At 38.1% G+C, this 21,337-nt stretch overlaps 1 protein-coding gene across 5 annotated transcripts; it reads right to left on the bottom strand.

Moving 5' to 3' along the window:
- Positions 1 to 3,833: 3,833 nt before the first annotated feature.
- Positions 3,834 to 18,456, bottom strand: LOC134358984 (zinc finger protein 518A). 5 transcript variants are annotated; one of them, XM_063071736.1, is made up of 2 exons: positions 18,372 to 18,456; positions 3,834 to 11,437 (listed from the first exon to the last, which is right to left on the bottom strand). In XM_063071736.1, exon 2 carries the CDS (start codon positions 11,383 to 11,385, stop codon positions 6,037 to 6,039), a length of 5,349 nt encoding a protein of 1,782 aa, XP_062927806.1. In that variant the 5' UTR covers positions 11,386 to 11,437; positions 18,372 to 18,456; the 3' UTR covers positions 3,834 to 6,036. The 5 variants fall into 5 exon arrangements, with proteins under 5 accessions (XP_062927806.1, XP_062927808.1, XP_062927807.1 ...); XM_063071738.1 differs by lacking the exon at positions 18,372 to 18,456 and adding an exon at positions 18,094 to 18,224; XM_063071737.1 differs by lacking the exon at positions 18,372 to 18,456 and adding an exon at positions 18,051 to 18,217.
- Between the last annotated feature and the right edge of the window lie 2,881 nt (positions 18,457 to 21,337).

Raw genomic sequence — 21,337 nt, 5'->3', positions numbered from 1 at the left:
GGGACATCCTATTGAAGAAATGTGAAGAATACCACCATTTGTTCTGATGAATAAGAATAAATGCAAAGTGCATCAGAAAATGCTTACAAGATTTTTCTACCAAAGAAGCCATTGGTAATTCCATTAATCTTCATTGGCTGTGTATATTCAACATTTGGGATAGTGGCCTAAGTCCACATGACAGTCCTGATGCAAGGTTGACTCAAAATGTTGTTAATTCTTTCTCCACCCATTGCATGCACCCCCTTGCTGCAACAGACACTGCTCAACCCACTTCTTCCAACAGCTTGTTTTTTTTTTGCTCTGACATGAAGAAATTGTTATTTCAAAGTGAAACTGGAGCCCAGCCATAATGACGTTCTGTGTTTCAGAATCAGAATCTGGTTTAACATCACTGAAATGTGTTGTTTTGCAGCAGCAGTACTTTGCAATACATACTAACAAAACCATAAATAATACTAGTATATACTGAAATTTTAAGTATAGTGGTGCAAGAATTTTGTGAATCCTGTAGAACTTTCTCTATTTCAGCATATAAATATGACCTATACATATGTCCATCTCCAAACAAAAAAACATTCCTCCAGACCAAGGTGCACATATAACTCACACTCAACACAAAGTAATATTGCCACAAATAAATCAACAAGTAAGGTGCATATAAAAGCTAAAAGGTATACATAATAATGCTACTGGAGCTTCATATGTGGCGAGACCACATGATGAGATTCACAAGTGGTGGAGAGAGTTCAATAGTCTTACAGTCAAGGGGGAAGAAGCTGTTTCCAATCTTAAGTCCCTGTCCTAATACTACAGTACCTCCTGTCTGATGTTATGAGGTCAAAGAGATTGTGGGGCAAGTGGACGGGATCATTAACAACACTAAGGACCCTGTGTATGCTGAGCTCTGGATAAATATCTTTAATGGGTAGACGAGAGACCCCAGTGATCCTATCAGCAGTGCTCGCAATCTTTTATAGGCACTCAGGGAAATTGACCACAGAAATGTGGAGGCATAGGGAGTACTTGCACTGGGTTCTGGATAGGCTGGTCTCACTGAAGCAGGGAAGGATAGTAGGGAGAAGGAAGCACAGCTGACGAGATGTGGAATATATAGCCCAAGACAAAGAAAGAAGCATGGCATGTGAGGGGCAGATTGTGCCTCATGAGCCTAATTAATAAGGAAACATTTTAAGGAATTGGCACAATAGGAGAAAAGGCTGGAGCAGACCAAGCAAGTTCAGATTGAATGGTGGGGTAGGTTTGGAGTTGGCCACTTGATCCCTTAAGTTTGGATGTTATTATGTTTGCAGGATGCTAACGAACATGCCTGAAGTTACTACATGCAGCTTTAAATTCCATATTTAAGGAACAATTTAATGCATTGGTGAAACTGAAGAGAAGGATTCACAAGGTTGAATATTCCTGCCATGAAGGGTTTGACATGGGTAGAAAAGTCAAACAGTCTACATTCACCGAAATTCAGAAGAATAGGTAATCACAACAAAAAACAAGATTCTGTGGGGGGCGGGGGGGGAGGACTAACAGAAGGGATGCTAAAATGAGATTTCCCCTCCTGAGGTATGTAGAACGAGAGATTGCTTGGCACCATTTATTCTCAATATTAGTTTCTCTAATAACAGTAAAGCGATTTAAAAACTACTCATTTATCAGTAATAACTCAGTATAAAGAAAATAAATTTTCCAATAATCTTATTGTATACCTCGATACTATAATCAGAGATGAAAAATTCAGTAGAAAATAAGACTTAGCTGTTTGATTTAGTGTATTCAATTTTAAACAGGAAACAAGACTAAAACTACAGTTCAACAACAAACTTTCATTTCCACGTCCTTAAATTAATTAGAAAAGCAGGACAGAGCAGGCCACAATGTTTGTGTTCTACCACTCTATCCTCTATAATAGTTTATTAAACTGAATAGAAGAAATATTTTTCTGCAAAATATCTACAACTCTGGGGACTGACTACCAATACAAACAGCATGGCTTAGAAATTCAAACACACAGCAATTATTTTTCCTTTTTTTCAAAACCATCTGTCTTTACTCAAGTAGACTGTAAATAAGATCATTGTCACTTGAGTCATACCAGTATAACCATCCACCACCCTCACCCCCTCCCACCACCACCATCAACTATCAGAAATTGAACTATACGCATTCTCCCTTGCATTCATGAAGTACATTCTACACATTAAAACATTCTCAGGCATTGTAGGGAATTTTCAACCAAACCTTATTCCATGCAATGGACAGTTAAGAAGCCCTTCCAGGAGTTGCACTTAAGTTTACAAGTATATTGCCACCTATCCAACTCAGTGGATGATTTGTTTAAAATTTCAATAAGGCTTTCAGCACTCTGCAATAGAGTCAGATAAAAATTAAGAAGAAATTTGTATGTAGAGTTGGATCAAAATGGATGATTGCATATGCTGCCTGGAGTCAGGCAATATCGGGAGAGCAAGAAACAAGGTTAAAATCTGTTTTGATGACTTTCCATCAGAACCAGGTTAAGTCAGAAATTGAACTTGCTCTGGAGAAAAAGAAAGCGAATTCTATGATGGGATGAGGACCAGAGACTTTGAAGCACGCTGTAGAGGGTGTTGATCTGAAGGTGATGCAAACTGAAGAGAAATAATGACAGGAAAAAATGTTGTACCAGTGAGCTTCAAATACCAATAGTAGAGAATTCTGGACATACTTAGCAGGTCAGGTGTGAAGAGAGAAAAACTGAGTTATTAAAGGGGGATGAGCTTTCATCAGCATTGTTCTCCACTGTAAGAAACTGAAGAGGCTGACTTTCTGAAAAGTTGAATCTGGTGTAAAGTCCTCAAACTGCAAAATGTCTCGTCAAAAGATTAGATGTGGTTACCCAAGCTGGGAAAAAAAACAGATCAGAATAGGAATGAGATGGAGAATGCATGTGACAGCAAACCAGATGCTCAGCAGTCTTTAATTGGTTTCTCTAGTGTTGAAGAGCATCAAATGCAGTACAAGAAATTGGAAGTAGTACAGTGGTTTACTGCTTCACCAGGAGAGTCTAATTCACTGGATGCTAAAAAAAACCAGGGGGGTTTTGATTTTAGCCTTTAGAGCAAGGGTTCCCAATCCGAGGTCCACAGACCGCCCCCCCCCCCCCCCCGTTAATGGCAAGGGTCCGTGGCATAAAAAAGTGGGAACCCTGGCTTCAGAGCCTGAAAAGTAAGTCTCAACAAATCATACAATTGAGGTTGTGGAGATGGAACAATCTGGAATTGTAATCACAATATTGAAAAAGTTAGTGATGACGTTGTAATAACTAGGTCTAATGAATTATTAACTTCCAATGAAAACATTGATGTAAACAAAAAAAGCTCATGAATGATTTTAGCATTTTCAGAAGTGAAGTACACTCCACAGCAAGATGCAGATTTAACTGATCAGTTTAAAGGATAATGAATGTATGTAATGAACTGCCAAAACAAGGCACCTGAAGTTGGCATAATCACTAAACTCCAAGTAAAAGTGCATCTTAAATTTAAACATCTTAAGTGAAATACACAGTAATATTTTGAAAAAAAAATGAGAAACATTTGGGAAGAGACAATTGAACAACTTCCCATTTAATTCCTAAAAGGTGGAAAAGTGAAAAATATATTAAATTGTAAGAAATGCTTTGGGATATCCTAGCTATAGGCACCAACCAAATTAATAATTTTCACCTTTCAAACCCCTAAATGTTTGTTGATCTGTATTGACGACAATCATATTAACAATTTGGTTGGATGTGCTCAAGTCCAGTATCATCTGTGATGAAAATTCATTTCCTACTGATGCTGCCTAACCAGACAAGTGTCTGTAGATTTACAGAGATAGCATCCATAATATTTTGTTCCTAGATATCTTAACCTTAAACATTGTATGCACAATTGTACAGTGTACAGTGATACAGCTAATTTTACAATGGAGCAGTTTATAATTCTGAAATCCCAATAACTGATGTTATTGTATTTTGTAACAAAGTGGCCAGTTGAGACAGAAACATTAAAATTATTTTTTATTTCTAAAGTAAATGTACATGTATTCAAAAATAGTATACATTTGTAAAAGCCGATTCTGAAAGAAAGAACCTAACACTGGAAGTGAACAGCTATGAAACGTAAAAGGATTAAAGGTTTTGAAATTGGTTACTTGGAATGTTCTTAAATTCACTTCCAATACACAAGCAAATCAGAAAGCAATTACAGGTTCAGTAAGCAATGGTTTATTTAAAATTATAACAAAAACTAAGGAAAGCTTTTAAAAAAATTAATACATTTCCTTGTCAGTCATACAGTTAAATAACTTTTGAACGTATGAATTACATTAATTCTTTACAATGTGAATAAATTGTAAAATATAACCCAAGTTATTAACATTACATAAATGTCTGCCATTATACTTTGCTATTAAACAAGATTTCTTCAGAGTAGGTTTGCTGTTGCATTTAAGTAGAAAAATAGAACACTTCTAATAATACTGCCCCTTCAATAAAATGATCCTTGAAAACTTCTAGTACCTTCATGCAAACGCAGGAGTGGTAGAAACACGAACTGAAACTCACCGATTGTTCAACAATTTCTGTATTCAATAACATAAATTCTGCCATTGCACTGGTTTTCACTTGCTCACAGCTGAGAAGGAAAACTACTAAAAGGACTAATTTAAAAATAAAACCTGCTTGTCAAAATATACTACATCCATATTAATTTGCATATTTAAAAATGATTTAAGGTTTACACATCTTTCATTCAGATATCCCATAATGAGCATCTTCTAATTCAAGATAGAAATCTGCAAACCTCTCTGTGCCTCCTTGCCAAGGGTTTCTGAAATCTGCAGCAATCTGATCTTAGTAGCATTTCAGATCTCAATACAGTACTTCAGATTGAATTCAATATCTTGGATCCAAATCAGAACAGCAAACAGAAAGCCTTCTGCTCAGTGGTATTTGAAAGATAGACAACTTCACCTAGCTTCCTCTCTTTTCACAGTCCTGCAATTAACCTTCACAGTTGACACACCCAATTATCTACCACCAAGCAAAAGTTGCAGATGCAAAACGTTCCCAAGACTCCATCTACTTTTTCCGATTTAACCTGAAAGTGAAAAATCTTAATAGTACCTCTCCCCAAACTTGGTTTAAGATTATTAGAGTGCAGCAAATCAGCATTGGGGGTTTACAAGAGTTCCCTGCCTTACGTAATGACTTGTCCCCCTACAGTAGAGTTCCTGAGAATTATTTGGTGTCAATGTGATGCAGACATGGAACTCTGATTTATAATAATGAATCTGAGAGACACTAAATACTTGTCTAATTCCAAATGTACTCCTTACCCTCATTGCATGATACATGAAGGACAATAAATACAGGTATGAAATTAAAAACTAAATGTTATTACATTTGGCTGCATAGAAAAACAGGAAAGCTAAAAATTGAGACCCCACTGTTTTAAATCTAAAAAAAAACCTTAAAAAATTATTTTTCATCATCCTTATCATATAGTAAAAACAGTTAGAAGTAAAAATGATTGTCTTTGCTGGAGACCAACACAAATTGTGTTGGAAGTTGTAGGTAATTAGATCAAATGATATTTATTTGAACCATTTTTACATTAGCAACATCCTTGACTATCACAAAGGTAATAAAAACCTACACCACAAAACAGCAATATGCCTTTAAGGATTTTTTAGAACAAAGCAGAAAGCCACCAAAAGAGGCAAATTTCCTGCAGAGATTTTGTAAGTGAATTTATTTAATTAGTGTTATTTAGACTAAGTATCAATGTGCCAGGACTGCTACTGAAGCAGTTCGAAACCTAAGAATCATATAGCACATTCCTTTTTGAATATTCATCTCCCACAAAGATTCCAGAACTTTCCCTCAAAGCATATTTGCACTGTAAATCATGTACCAGCGCAAACTAGACATATATACAAATAATTAGTCCTGACAGAATTTTCAATTTTTACCCCTACCTAACATTTAATCAACTTTCAAACCAAGGTATTCCAGTCCCTTGTTGCCTCCATTAAATGTCGTTGACCATGGCCCACCCATTCTTCCTGATTATCAAATATCCTACCACAAAACCAGCAACTGAATCTAGCTTCAATGGCTTTATTTGAAACTGTTTTCACAATCTGGTAGTTATTCTTACTAGTCTTTTTTAGCTTTAACTTCAGTACATACCTTTCTTTCACAGGGCTCACTGGTTTCACCTTTTTGCACTGGTTGATAAGGAAACCATTTGCAGTTGCTTCATTACCGTTATAAGAATGCAACAAAGCACCAATGGTTCTTTTTGATAAAACTACCTTGAGAACATTCCCTTTACACTTCTTAATGGTCTTCATGACATTATTTACTTCAGGAACATCTGCATCTGGGTGATTAAGTACTATCACAGGTTGGTTTCTTCTTGGACATTTAACAAGCTGACCATGATCAAAAGGTACAAGTCTTAGGGTTTGCACAGTTCCACCAGAGCCATTTATGTTACTAAATTCAAGAGACTTACTTAATTCTATCTCTTCAGTTTCTTCAAATTCACTAAAGCTACTGGTTATTGCTTTTGATGATTTTTCAGAATTTTCTAACTTTCGTTTCAGTCTTTTGCTGTACCGACATACAAGCTTCTCGTTACATGACTTCCGTGGTTCCCACAGTTCATCTGATTTCTCATTATCCCATATGCTGGTTGATCTGGCTGTAGATCTCTGTGGAGTGAGAGAAGTGCCTTTATTTGTATTTCTTTTCTCAATAAAGCGAACTGATGAACCTCTGGCAATTGGTGTAACAGGAAGTTTAAGAGAAGGCCGAGAACTGATTTGGAGTGGGACGCTAAGGTTTGCTGTACTTGAGGATACAGGTTTATTGACCGGTAGCAGGATACATTGAGAGCCACTAGTCAACATCACAGCCTGACCAGATTGCTGTAAAGGTGTAATTAAGTTACCTACAGCACCATCATGGAGCGACAATGAATTTTTTTGTGACTGGTTGTCCTTCATGGCCGACTCTCCGTTAGAACTTTTAACAAATCTCAACAAAATTTTCTTTTGATGAGGCCCATTTTCTTCAGATGCTGAACCAGCATTTGCCACATTATCTTCACTGTTGACTCCAGCAGTTTTCTTCTGCATAAGGCACTGAAACAAAACAGTTTTCTGGCTTGATACATGCTCTGTATTTTTATCTCTTTCTATATTCACATCTTCCAATATAGTGCCTTGTCTCAATACAGCTGACACCAAATTACTTGATACAGAGGATCCACTGATCAAATTTTGACCTTGACCATTCATATTTACTGAACCATTTTCTGTTCCATGGTTGTTATTAGGATCAGCAAGTCTTGCATAAGAATGATGATCAAACACTGCAGAAACAAGACCTTTATACAAAGGGTCTTTGGAAGCAGTCTCCATATCAACTATTCTGGAATCACTAGTTAATGAACATGTATTTTGTTGGACACTGTCAGAGACTGGGATTTGCCCTTGTACACAACTATTTCCACTATCCGGTATAGGATTGCTCCCACAAACAATGCTAGCGACTGCACCAAGTGTTCCATTACTAAATGTAAGTATCAAACCAGGCCCCTTATCTGTTAGGTTAGTAGAATTTCGAGTCACAACTTTTGTTTGTGAAACTGCACCCCTGGATACCATTTGTAGTCTGGATTGTTTTGCCAAATGTAAAGGGACTGCGGAACCTTTCTGTGATGGTTGAACTAAAACAGGCTTAGAGATACCAGCAAGTTGGAGTGGGCCCAGAAGTGTCACAGGTGCCTTAACAGAGTTACTATTCCCATATGCACTAGTGCGAATTCCATCTTTTATTAACTGTTGATTGATTATTTCATCAGAATGAGTCTTTAACACTGTGTTCAACTTTTCAACATTTGGCTGCATGCAACTTCTGGATACAGGTGGAGACACATTCAACGGCATATTTCTCTCTTCAATACATTCACTGTTTACAACAGAACTATTACTTTCATCATCTACAGAGTACAACTGCATGGGCAAAGTGTTATTTGTAAGAGAATAATTATGCACATCAGATTTGATTTCTGCATTACGTGTACTATTTTGTTCCTCTAGACAACTACTTTTTGGACACTGTGATTCAATGCAAGGAGATTCAACACCAAGTAAAGAAGGGGCCTTCAATGCATCAAGTAACATTTGATTTTCCTCAGGAGCCAAGCAACTCATTCCATCCCCACTCTGTAGTGAGAACACAGATGTGATTCTAGGCATTATTGGTGATTTACTGCGAACACATTCACTAGCTTGTTCTTCCAAAGTATCTTCTGCAGAAACATTATGACTGATGTTATCTTCGATGTGACAGTCCATCTTCTCTACACTCACATTACTCAGGCTATTTGATCCACAGAAATCCAGAACTCTTTGTGAACTTGCACAATCAGCAGACATTGATCTGGCTTCTTCAGTACTTTCAAAATTACCATTTCCTTCAGAACAAGTTGTCCATTCTGTTGAAGAGGACCAATTACTGTTATTGTTCCCAAGTTCACATTTTTTCTGCACTGCTGAATAATTTCTCACAATTAGTATTTCACAATCATTTCCAAATTCTTTTCCACAATCCCTCTTTAATGCTTCAGACTCACATTTGCCTGTCTTTGTATGAGGCATGTTATTCAAATTGAGCAAACAAGATTCATGATTACCTCTATTTGAATCTTTTACATTAATTGGACAGGAACTGGTTTGTTCCAAAGCAATGTCATCTTTTATTGCTGTAGTCCTAGAATCAATCGAGTTTTCAATCACAATATTATCACAGGTCTCATCATGTTTAAAGCTTAGAGTTTCAGATCCCAGTTCAGCAGAGGTAAAAAAGAAACTAGAATTTGAATGAGAACCTGTATATTCTACATCTGACATTATCACCTGACTATCTTTTGATGTCACAAATATGCTCTCTGAAGTTCCATTAACAACTTCAGAAGGTTTCAGCATCTGGAGAAGTATAGGTGAATTAAATTCATTCAAACCCTGAACACTTGATTTTTGGAACGCATCTGACTGTGAAGGAGTACTGATACACAATTCACTCGAAGGTGAAATATCAGTTGAAGCTATTCCAGCTGCTACCTTGTGTGGCTGCCCAGGGTTTGATTCTTGAACGATTTCTGATGACAGTGATTTTGTATCATCCTGTACTGAAACACCAGATTGTTTTGAATCAGAAATATCCACCTTAGCATAATTGTGAATTAAAGGCAAATGGGTACCTCTTTTGAATCGTAAGGAAGTATCACAATCTAACTCTTTTCCCTTGGACATCTGCTCATCATACAAGCACTGCAAAGATTTTGAATCAGTCTGGATGTTGGCTGAAGTTACAAATGTCGGAGATGAACAATTACTTGGAACTGAAGCTTTTTCCAGAGCTGGGATTTTTTGCATAACTTGAGTCTCTGGCATGTCCTTATTTACTGCAGTCTCAGCCAGATGCACTGAAGATGATGGCAATAACAGATTGCCTGTTTGTGCTGAATTCATTCCTGCAATCAATGGCTCTGTCTTAACCTGAGTAAATTTACTATTTATAATGGTAGGTACTACATGAGACACCGTCTGTGATACAGATGTCTCCAATTTTGATTCCATAGAAAGGTCTTTTACCAAGAATGTGCGAGGTTGACTGGTGAAGAAATCTGATAATCTAATACAGTGCGTATCTGCACCAGAAGCATTTGTATCAGATAAACCAACATTTGAATTTCCTGCATCCTTAGGCAAATGTAACAAATTGTCACTGTTGGCTTCGGTTTGAGAATTTGAAGCATTTAATGTTTGGTTTTTTGTGGGTCTTAGCTTAATTAATAAATGCTGTCTGCCATTTACTACTTTTAAACCCATAAAATGAACACTGTAATTAGGTGGCACAGACAATTTATTGTTCTTTAATATCACTCTACAAGTCTTAGATGGCAATATCTTTCTAGATATTTGATTAGAGGCAGCTGCTTCTGTTCTCTTTAGTGGAAGACTAGTTAGAGCTACTGGCTTCGGTCCCCAGATTTCATCTTTCTTAACATCATTATCTTTTGAACTAATTATTGCTTCACTCAGACATGGATCTAAGTCTGGAAGAGATTGTGGTACTGGGTGACTGAGCTCCTTTGTTGCACCAGATTTCTTAGCATTATCCTTTGCAGTTAACAAATGTTGAACTTGCTTTTTCCTCTTCCATTGCACTTTCCGAGTCACCCCACTTTTGTACCTTTTCAGGACAAGTTTCAGACCCAGTGAATTCTTCACTTTTCCTTTTTGACACTGCTCCACTTGTGGTTTGGAGTTGCCACCTTCAGCCAGGCCCTTATGGACAGCATTAATGTGCTTTATAATATAGTCCTTCCGTGTTGCCCCATAGTTACAGTACTGGCAACAGAAAGGAAAAGATCCCGTATGTACAACAAGATGTCTTTGAAACTCACCTTTTGTGTAACTCACATGTTCACATTTGCCACATTTGTACTGGATCACATCATGTCTATGGATATGCTGAATAAACGTGCCCTGATCTTTTGTAGAAAACCTGCACTTTTCACAACGAAAATTGCCATTTACACCATGTTTCCAATTTAAATGCTTTGTCAACTCTTGCAAAGTATACATTTTACCATCACGGCAAACTTCACATTTCAGAAGAGGGGTACGATGCTTCAGTCTGTGTTGGCTTAGTGTCTGGAAATCATTTGCAGTAAAATCGCACAGTTCACAGGGATATACAGGCAAATCTGTAGCATGAAATTCCTGATAATGTTTTAATAATTGCTTTGGGTTGTATTCAGTACCATCGTTACATTTCCCACAGTTGAAACGCAGAATTTTTACAGCTTTTGCTGTCTCCTCGGGTTTAGATGACTCACCCAACGAACTGTTACCAGAAACATCATTAAAAGAATTAACTTGACAATCCACTTGAGCTTTAGTGCCTTTCCTGAAAGATTTTCTTGCAGTCTGGCATCTATGCAGTGATATTTTACTTTGACTCCCATGGAAATCTGAAGATATCTTTTCCACATCTAACCTTGTCAAAACAACTTTTGCATTTTCAAGTTTGAATTTCAACTCCTGCCAAAGCTGCTTGTTCAAACGTTTATTCAAGGTTAGTGAAGGCGCAAATGAAACTTGTGCAAGTCTTTGCGCTATAATTCCTTTGTCTTTCTGTGAAAGCTTCCTTGTTGGCATACTTAATTTATTTCTACAACTCTTAGTATTTGTATCAATGAGTCGGTGCTTCATTAGTGTACAAAATTTCTTGTCAGACTGAATAGTTGGGGAACATGAACACATTGGATACTTGTCAGATGCCTTCTCAAAAGAGTTTCATCTTCAGAATTTAGTTCTGTAAAGTATACAAAAAGAAATTACAAATTCAGATAGCGTACAAAGAACAGAATCTGCTGCACAGCAAACAATTCTAACGAACAGCTACTGTGGTATTCTTATGCACTGCAATTAATTTGAATATACTTAACCAAAAATAATAATAAATGCAGGAATTTGAAGCCCTGAAAGTAAAACTTTAGATATCAGCTTAGAACTTGCAGTTGAACTGCTAATACTTACAGCAACTTACACATAGCCAGTTAAACACAAAAAATACAGAAATTGATTTAGTTAACACCTAGCCTGTGCTTTGATCCAATTTGTATTTTTTGGAGCAAGTCAAGGTCAATTCACTCTGTGAGCCATTGCCAACACTCCATGCATCTTGGTCTTTATCCCACACTCACAAAGTTCTATAAACAGTAAAAATTAACAACCTACGGTCCAGCATCCCGTTCCAAGGATGCGGCTTTCCTTTCCATGACAATCAATTGTAGAAACAGGATCCTACCACCAAACATATTTTTATCTTCCGCCCCGCCGCCCCACTTTCAAGGGATCATTTCCTTGTTCATTCATCCCTCCCCACTAATCTCCTTTCAGGGACTTAACCCTGCAAATGACCAAAGTACTACACCTGCCCATATACCACCTTTCTCACCTCCATTCAGGGCCCCAAACACTCCTTCCAAGTGAGGCAACACTTCACCTGCAAATCTGCTGGGGTCATCTATTTTGTCCGGTGTTCCCAATGCAGCCTCTACATTGGTGAGACCAATTGTAAGTTGGAGGCCATTAGTTCTGGTGTCATTAGCACATGGGACCAGTAGCAATCCTGAGATCACAACCCTGGAGGTCCTGCTCTATAACTTAGCACCCAGCTCCCCGAACTCCCTATGCAGAACCTCATCACTCATCCTACCCATGCCATTCATACCTACATGGACCAGAAACTCTTGCTGTTCACCCTCCCACTAAGGATATGATCCGAGATATCCTGGACCCTGACACCTGGGAAGCAACATACCATCCGGGGATCTCAACCTCACCCTTAGAACCTCCTGTCTCTTCCCCCATCACCACAATGTGCCTCTTTTCCCCCATTCCCTTCTGAGCAACAGTGTCAGAGACCTGAACACTGACTTTCTCTGTCAGGTCATTCCACCCCCCCCCCCCCCACCGCCCACCTCGACAGTGTTGTTGAGGAAGATGGCCAGAGGGATACTCTGCACTGACTCGTTAACCTCTTTTCCCCTTCCCGTCACCCAGTTTCCTTTGTCCTGCACCTTGGGTGTAACTCTCTCTCTTTTTGTCCTATCTATCAACCACTCAACCTCCTAAATAATCCAGAGTTCATCTAGTTCCACCTCCAACTCCTTAATGTGGTTTGTTAGAAGCTGCAGCTGGATGCACTCCTTGCAGCTGTAGTCGTCAGGGTCGCTAGAGGTCTCCCTGCCTTCCCACATCCTGTAAGAGGAGCATTCCACTATCCTGCCTGTGATCCACACTGTCTTAGCTGAGCAGATATAAAGAAGAGAACAAAAAAAACTTAAGCCTTTCTTTCCTTGGCTTTCTCTGACTGAAGCCTCAAAAAGCTAAAGCCTTAAGATCACTATTCTATGTCCACTCTGACGATGGCCACTGCAACTGCCCCTGCCTTCCTTTAATTTGTTCTTGCTAATCAATCCAAAATACCAATTGGTCACTGGTCAAAGCTCTATTTTTTGCTGCAGTGGCCTGCTGCTGCCTTTTATCCTTGGGCAGTGGACTTAACTGAAGTCCCCTCCTCTCAAAACGTTGATGTCCAGATTGGCCACTGGTCAAAGCACTTCTCTCCTTATTACCATCTCTCCCTGGGTCCCCTCCTCCTTCCCTTTCTCCTATGTTCTACTCATCTCGCCTGTCAGATTCCTTCCTCTCTAGCCCTTTACCCTTTTTTTTTAAAAAAACCTGTCTTCACCTATCACATTCTAGCTATTCTCCTTCCCCCCTCCCCAACTTTTTTATTCTGGCATCTTCTCCTTTCCTCTCCAGTCCTGAAGAAGGGCCTCAATCCAAAACGTTGACTTTTCATTCATTTCCTTAGATGTTGCCTGACCTGCTGAGTTTCTCCAGCATTTTATGTGTTGCTTTTAACCTAATAACTACGGTTTGTGAAAGAGTACCAAATTTCCATCCTTGCTTCCCTAATTTCATTCTCAAAAATCCTTGGCTAAAATTTTAAACATCTTTCCCCATGTCTACAGTCACAACTTCTCATTTACCCATTTCATTTTCCTATTTTGAAAGCGTTCAAAAATCTCAAATCTTCCAATTCCAGAAAGCTTTAATTTTAAATTTGTAATTTAACTTGATGTAAACCAGGTTTCCTTCTTGTGAATCTGGTTTGCTTTCCAAGGCCAACACATCTTTCTTAAGGTAAGGATCAGATGTACTTTGTCCAGGAACTGGAATAACTGAATCTAACTAAACTGATCAGTATTGCATTTAAAAGTTTGATTACGCTGGCTTTATGTACATTTTTACAATTAATGAATGGTCATGTCCTTGGACGCTCTACTTCATCTAGCTTAGAAGTACTCAGAAGGCTGTAATCATCACACTCTCAGTGAAGCAACAAGATCTTTTATGCACTATATTCTTGCTGTGAAAATAGTGAAAATCTTAAGTTTGCATTGAACAAAGAAAGATTTTCACATGAACTAAACTATATTAACTGCACCACCTCTCTGGCCCTCAAACAGAAAATATTGTGTATGCGCCGTCATTCCTATATTCCAACTGAAATTCAAATAGCTACTTTCAGATTTTATCTTCTGGAATTCCACAGGTTCCCCACAGATGGCACCAAAACAAACAACACACCAGTGAGTTTATCAACATCACAGAACCTGTTAAATCTTTGTGCACAGTTCAGTAAGTGCTGTCCTTTGAAGCAATAACACAATCTGTGCCACATTCTGAAATGCAGAAGTGCTGGTCATTTAGGGTCTTCTTTAAATAGGTTTCTGCAACCTGTCCTTCCAACCAGAGTGAGATGCAAGAATTCAACTGCCCAAAATGTACATCAAAAAATAAAATTGGCAATTACAAAGGAAGCAGTAACCATTGGCTTTCTCTAGGAATCCAAGACCAAGACTTTGAACAATTAAGAGAAAATCTTTAATAACCCCAACGTGGAGAGATCATGGCCCCCTTTACCATAATCAGAACTTTATTTCTAAATCTGCTTCTGCTGTAATTATTTTCTTACTTTTTTGCGACACATGAAATATTGCCAGCTTATCCTATATCCAGCTTCTTCACGCATTCCTCAGACATAACTGTGAAATATCTTAATACTGACCCCCAAAACTCTTAAATGCATAAGTTAACATTAATATTTTAAAGAGACTATGCATTAAATTGTATTGAAACAAAATGCAGTGCTTTTGAAGTGTAATATTCTTCATGTTTCACTGATTTCTTTAAATAATCATAGATATGGCTAATGTTTTTATTGACTTAAACTGTAAAAGAGCTGGAAATAACTTACCACTCAGGACCTGGAATAATGAAGTAATTTGCATTTATGAATCACTGTCATGAAAGATCTGAAACATTAACGCCATTTCTGTCTTCATGGCTCCCACTGGACCAGTTGAGTTTCTCCAACATATCGTTATTTTCCTTCTCACCCCCTCCCTGACTTTAATAAATTGCAAATTTCTTCTTTACAAAAAAATATTTTAGCTTTGAATGCAATCAATGATCAATCCCCACAGCTCTCCGGAGTAAAAACATCTACAGTCAGAAAGAAGTCTCAAGAAAGCAATTCTTCCAAATCTTAAATCGGCAACTGACTTTTTAGGATTTATGTTCCCAATTCTACAAAGGATTTTGTGGACTGAAAAACAGAATGTCAAGTTTTTCCACAAAGGTGTCCTCTCCTTATTAATTGCAATGGGCAGAGGTGCAACTTATATAGCTTTTACTCACGAGGTAACCTGCTCATCCCAAACATCTACTTGACGAACCTTCTCTGGACAAGTATTCTCTAATGCAAGTATTTTTTCTTCTTAAAAGAAGGAAAAACTATACATTTCTCCTAGTGCAGTCTTATCAACATCCTATACAGTTGCAGCAAGATTTCACTACATTGCAGTAAAGAGTAATATTCAATTTACTTTCTATATTTATATAGAAAAGTACAAAAGGCCCTTCTGCCCATGATTTTGCTGATATTTTAACCCACTCCAAGATCAATCTAACCCTTCCCTCCAAAATAGCCTTCCATTTTTCTTTCATCCATGTGCCTAAGAGTCTCTTAAATGTTCCTAATGTGTCTGCCTCAACCAACACCCCAGCAGTGCATTCCACGAAATTAACACCGAGTAAAAAATCCTAACAACCCCCCCCCCACTTTACTTTCCTCCAATCACCTTAAAATTATGCCCTCTCAGATTAGACAGTGCCATGCTAGGAAAAAAAAAGGCACCGTATTTCTATATTAATTCTGTGCTTCTTGTACAAGGACACCCAGATCTCTCTATGCAGCAGCATTTCCATATTCTGTTTTTCAAATTCTACATACTCAGGTGGATAACCTCACATTTCCCAACTGAAAATCCTTCTGCTTAATTTTTGGCTCCTACCTTAACCTTCTTGTAGGTTGCATTATGCCCGCCACTTATTTCCCCACATTTCTTTGACCAGCAACTTGATAACCATACATTTGGTTCATATGCAATGCACAAATACGGATTGTAAATAGCCAAGGCTGTAGCACCAGTTCCTGTGGTACTACGGTTGTTACAGCTTGCCTCTCTGGATCTGACTCATTCATATGAATGGACTAACCATGATATTTAAACAACCTCTATCTATGGTATCAAGTTATCCCAACTCTGACTAGCTCTTGCTATGTGCAATAATCTTCTGTGGCCTCTTATCAAATGTCTTTGTGAATCTAAATACATTCCCTCTACTTCTTCTCTTATCCTCCCTCTTCATTACATCTTCAAAAGAGGGCTATTAAATCTGTCAATCACTATTTTCCTCTCATAAAACCCTGCTGACACAATTCTATTACAACATTTTAGATGTACTACCACCACTTCCCTAAAAATGAAAGTTAGCATATTCCTAAATATGCCTGTTGGGTTAACTAGCTTTTTTGAATATATTCACAATTTCCAATCCACTCTAGCTTTCCAAACAATAGAGAACTCTGAACGATCACAGCCAATGCAATTGCATTGTCTCCACCCACAATCCTAAGACCCTAGAATGTTAACTATCAGGTGCAGGAGATTTATCAGCCTTTCCTCCTGTTATTTTGCCTGGTAGCTTTCCACCAGTGACAGCAATTATTTCAAGTTCCTCTGATTTGGTTCTGGATTCTCTACTAATGGGTGATTTTAATGACATATACCATAAAGACAAATTCAAAATATTTGTTTAAAGTCAAAGCCACCTCCTGATTACCAGTTTCCTTGACTTATATTCTAAGATGAACACTCATCTTTGCTGCTTCAGCTTTCTGTGTCAAACTTAGAAATCTGTGGAATCCATTCTTATATTTCTTTATTTACTCTTAATATCTATTTTGCCCTTAATTTTTGTTGGTTTCTACTACTCAATCAGGAATTATTGTAGGTCAAGTTCCAATCACCCATGGAGCAAGGTAACCGAATTTCCCTGATAATTTGATGAAAATACAGGGTGGCAAGTAGCACACTAGAAGTGTTCTAAAGTGAAGAACAATAACTTGGAGATGATTTCCTTTGCGTAAGTATTGATCTCCACTATTTTATGTTCTAAATATCAAATGGGAAAAAAGTGGAAAAGGTGAAGATTCACTTGCCATTAGGAAATTAAAGTGATGCTCAATAGGATGCACCAAGACAATTTTAACCTGAAACTGCCACATGAATTGACAAACTTGTGTGTATCACAATAAACGTAACTAGGAATGTCAACCATTTTCCTTTTAGAAAAAAAATTGAAGGGCAACATAAATCCATTCATTTCACTATGTCAAAATTCATAAAACACTGCAATAACAATATAAATGCACAGCACGTAAACACCTTAAGATACTAGTTTTAGACGATATGATGTCATCAAAATTACTTATTTACATTATTGTGACAGGTAATCATGATATTTTTAAACACGGGACAAATGCCTCACTGTCATAGAGCCAAAGTCGGATTTCCTGCCGCAAACTAACGAAGTTACAAAACTCTACGAATTTACAACAGAAGTTACAAAAAAATAAATTTCGTGAAAACTCAACTAAAGTTCACAGAAGAAACAAAACCACGGTTCAAGTGCCTTAAACCACTGCCCAAAGTGTACAATCGGACTTCGAGACAAGTCTTGGGCAAAGAACCAACAAGCAGATTTTAAACTGACAAGATGTCCTGCTTAAGTACAATTCAGACTCGTCCACTTACAAGGCAAAGAGACTATAGGTCCGTGCCTGCTCAGGTGGTATTCTACCGATCTACAGAGGAAAAGAAAGCACTGTACACCAGCCATCACCCTGAAGCAGGAACCCAGCTGTGTGTCGGTAGTGGACCCCAGGCCGCGATCGAATAGAAATCTATTTCTTCGCCATCAAAATGGCGGACGGATACACCCACCCGTGTTTAAAGCAGCCTCGTGTAATTTCTTTACAACCAGCACCTTGAGATCACAGACGAGCGCCTTGAAAGATAAGAACGGTGAGAGCTCCGAGACATCGACGGAACCACCGGCGTCAAACCGCCGCACTATTTACTCTAAGCGCCGAACCGTCCTCCGTCCTCCGCCCGCCGCCCACCTGACAGCGGCGGACATTTTCCTACCTTCCCCTCCCACCCTCCCGAGTGACGCGCCGAACCGAGCGTGAAATTGGAGCAGCTCCTTCCGCCGAATGTCGGCGAGGGGACTTGTTGTGTAAATATACGGAGAAAAATCCTTACCGATGTTGTTTTATGAAAGTAATGTGCGGGTCACTACGAGCCGCCATGACAGTGACATCCGGGCATTGTGATGCTGCTGCTACCGCTGCCTTAGGGAAGGAAACCGGCTTCCGGTGGGTGAGTGGGCTGGGCCGGGCGCAGAGCAAAGCAAAGCGGAGGGCTGTGGTACCTTGTAGGCAAATCACCATCGGAATTCCTTTCTCTCGTTAGGTTTTATACACCTTCCGTGTTTCCTTCTTAAATCTCAAAGCATTGGGTGACAATGATATCTCATCAGGCCTCTGTGTCCTACATTTCCATTTTGTTTAAATACCTCGTTTCTATTTCAGTGGGAATAAACTACAAGAGAAGTGTTCCTTGATTTTCAATTGTAGCTTGTTTCTTGGATTTTCATAACGAGTAGAGTTTCTTGTGTTTAAATACAGGGGTTCTTCAGGTTTACTCTACCAAATTATAAATATTCCCAATACTAGGAACTGTAAAATGACAGGTGGGTACCTTAACAAGACCCACATTGGCATAGACGGATAACCTGGTAGGTAATATTCAAACCACAAAGTGACAGTCAATGATCATAACTAACGGGAGTCTGCCATTCCCTAACAAAAGGTAGAACTGCCCTTGTTGAGTTTTCCTCTGTCAATATTTTGCCATAATGATGAATCATTATTGACTAGAACTCAACTGGGCCAGTCACTTAGAAGATGTGAACAAAGTAGATGGGTTTCAATGCGGTCTCCTGACACTGTAAAGAATTTCCATCACAGAGCAGATCAGAAGTGAAATTGTATAGTCCCAACCTGCCTGGTTGAGTAAAGCTCCCAAAAACACTCAAGATGCCGAAGCCCAATCCCATTTAGGATAAATCAGACCCCTTGATTGGCACAGAATCATTTTAACCATTTAGTCTTTCTACTACTAGCATACCATGGTTGCAATGGATGCCATCTACAATGTGCTCTGTATTTATTTCACCTTGCTTTGACAATTCACAAACACATCTGTCAATCTCAGAGATGCACAAGGGATAAAAGCTCTTGCAGAGTTCCCCTCAAGTCACACCCCTTCATAACTTGGAAACACATTGCTAATATTTAATCATTGCTGGTTCAAAATCCTGATGAAATATCTTCACCACAAGGATCACAGCAACCCCAAAATATGGATTACCTTTCCATTCTCATAGCCAATTAGAAGAATGCTGGTTTTACCAGCATTGCTGATTTCCAAATAATGAATGCAAACAGAAAAGAAATTGAACCAATATAAATATGTTGCACCATAAATCCTGAGAAAGTGTTGCAGGGCTGTTAAAAGAAAGCTCACTTTCTTGCAGGAATCTGGTATTATTGGCTACATCTGTGCATATATTGGACAAATATAATATCTTTATAATCATTTGCACTTATCTTTAATCTAGCTAACACTCTCCACTCTGGGGCTAAAACTGTTTTCATGAAAGCTTTTAAGTGAAGTTTCTCTTTATAGGACCCTTAAGGAATGGATGTGCAGAGCCCCAGATCACATATAAGTAACAAAAAAAATTTAATTAGTGTAATGTTTGAGAATGTATATTTTCACTAATTCAGAGCTTGCTTTAATTAACCTGTACAAGTATTTCTATCATTTCTGTTATATAGTGCATGGTTGGTGATGTACCTTACTGTCAAACACTAACTTTTTTTAATAACTTGTCTTTTTGAATATGTGTATAAATAAAGTAATTAAACTCAGACAATCAGATGCCCATTTTTTGTTTCTTTCTCATCTCAGTTACTTTCCAATTGTAATTATTTTTACCAATTTGTAAAAAATTATCTCCCCCCATAAATCAGCACATTTTATGTTTTATTTAGTATAGAATGTCCTTATTTGGTTTCGTCTTGCTACTATAGAATAAAAGGTTGGTGGGTTAATTGCCCACTGTAAATGTCCAAGTTTTCAGGAGGGTGGAAGAATCTAGGAAAAATTGATGGAAGTATGGAGGGAATTCTTTTATAAAAAGAATAAATAGATGCTTGATGGACAGTATTGGACTCAGTAAGTCAAAGTGTCTGATTCTGTGCTCTATAACTATGACTTTATAAGCTTGTCATTAAGGATTTTTATTAGACCATAAAAGTATCATTGCTCAAGCAGACCTCTTAATATTGTATTGCATATAGTAAAATGCTACTCCATGTTACTCTCCCCCACTTCACACTTCTTTCCACTGAATTACCTCTGCTCAGCTTCCTTCTATTTTATTGCCCTATCTTTGTCACTGTGACCCTAGATTCCTGCAGCAAATTCCCTTCTCACACACACTCTCTCCAACACCACTTTCTGGAGTATAAACATCCTTCTTACTACTAGTGGCAAAAAAGATATTTTTCATTGATTGCTCTTCTCTGGGGCTCCTGTCTTTTCTAGGATATACCACAAGTGTGGGTGTTGTTGAACATCAATTACTGAAGGAACTATTACATTAATTCATATCCAGGTCTAGTTCTGATACCTTTGAGAGGATTGTAAGGTCCTAGAGAGGATGTAGAACTGACTAATTTCCAGAAATGAGGCATTTCTATTGTAAGGTTAGACAGGAGAAACTGAGTTTGTTCTTAGTAAAGTAAAAAAGTTTGAGAGAATATTTCATTCAAGACTATTACTAATTTAACAGAGTAAATGGATTGAAACTATTCCCATGGCAAACATTTCAAGGTCTTGGGAAAACTTAACTGGAATGAAGAACAATGAATAGAAGGGAAATGTGAAGTCAAAGTTACTCACACAGAGCTGGTGAGACATGAAATTTATTGCCTGCTCGAAATGTTAGGAACAGATTCAGTCAGATTCAAAGGGGAATTGAAGAGGAACTTGAAGGAATAATATTGTAGGCCTATGGCACAGGAACATGAGAATGGGACTGAGTGGGTTTTCAAGTAAATGAATTCACTAGTTCACAAGCAGAGTAGTTGATACTGTTT

The sequence above is a fragment of the Mobula hypostoma genome, chromosome 19 (assembly GCF_963921235.1).
Source record: "Mobula hypostoma chromosome 19, sMobHyp1.1, whole genome shotgun sequence".
Taxonomy (NCBI): domain Eukaryota; kingdom Metazoa; phylum Chordata; class Chondrichthyes; order Myliobatiformes; family Myliobatidae; genus Mobula; species Mobula hypostoma.
Note: the sequence above shows the minus strand (reverse complement) of the source record. Positions and strands in the feature narration are given on the sequence as shown.

Excerpts from the sequence above, each read along its gene's own strand:
- LOC134358984 (XM_063071736.1), bottom strand. The coding sequence starts at position 11,385 with ATGTGTTCATGTTCCCCAACTATTCAGTCTGACAAGAAATTTTGTACA.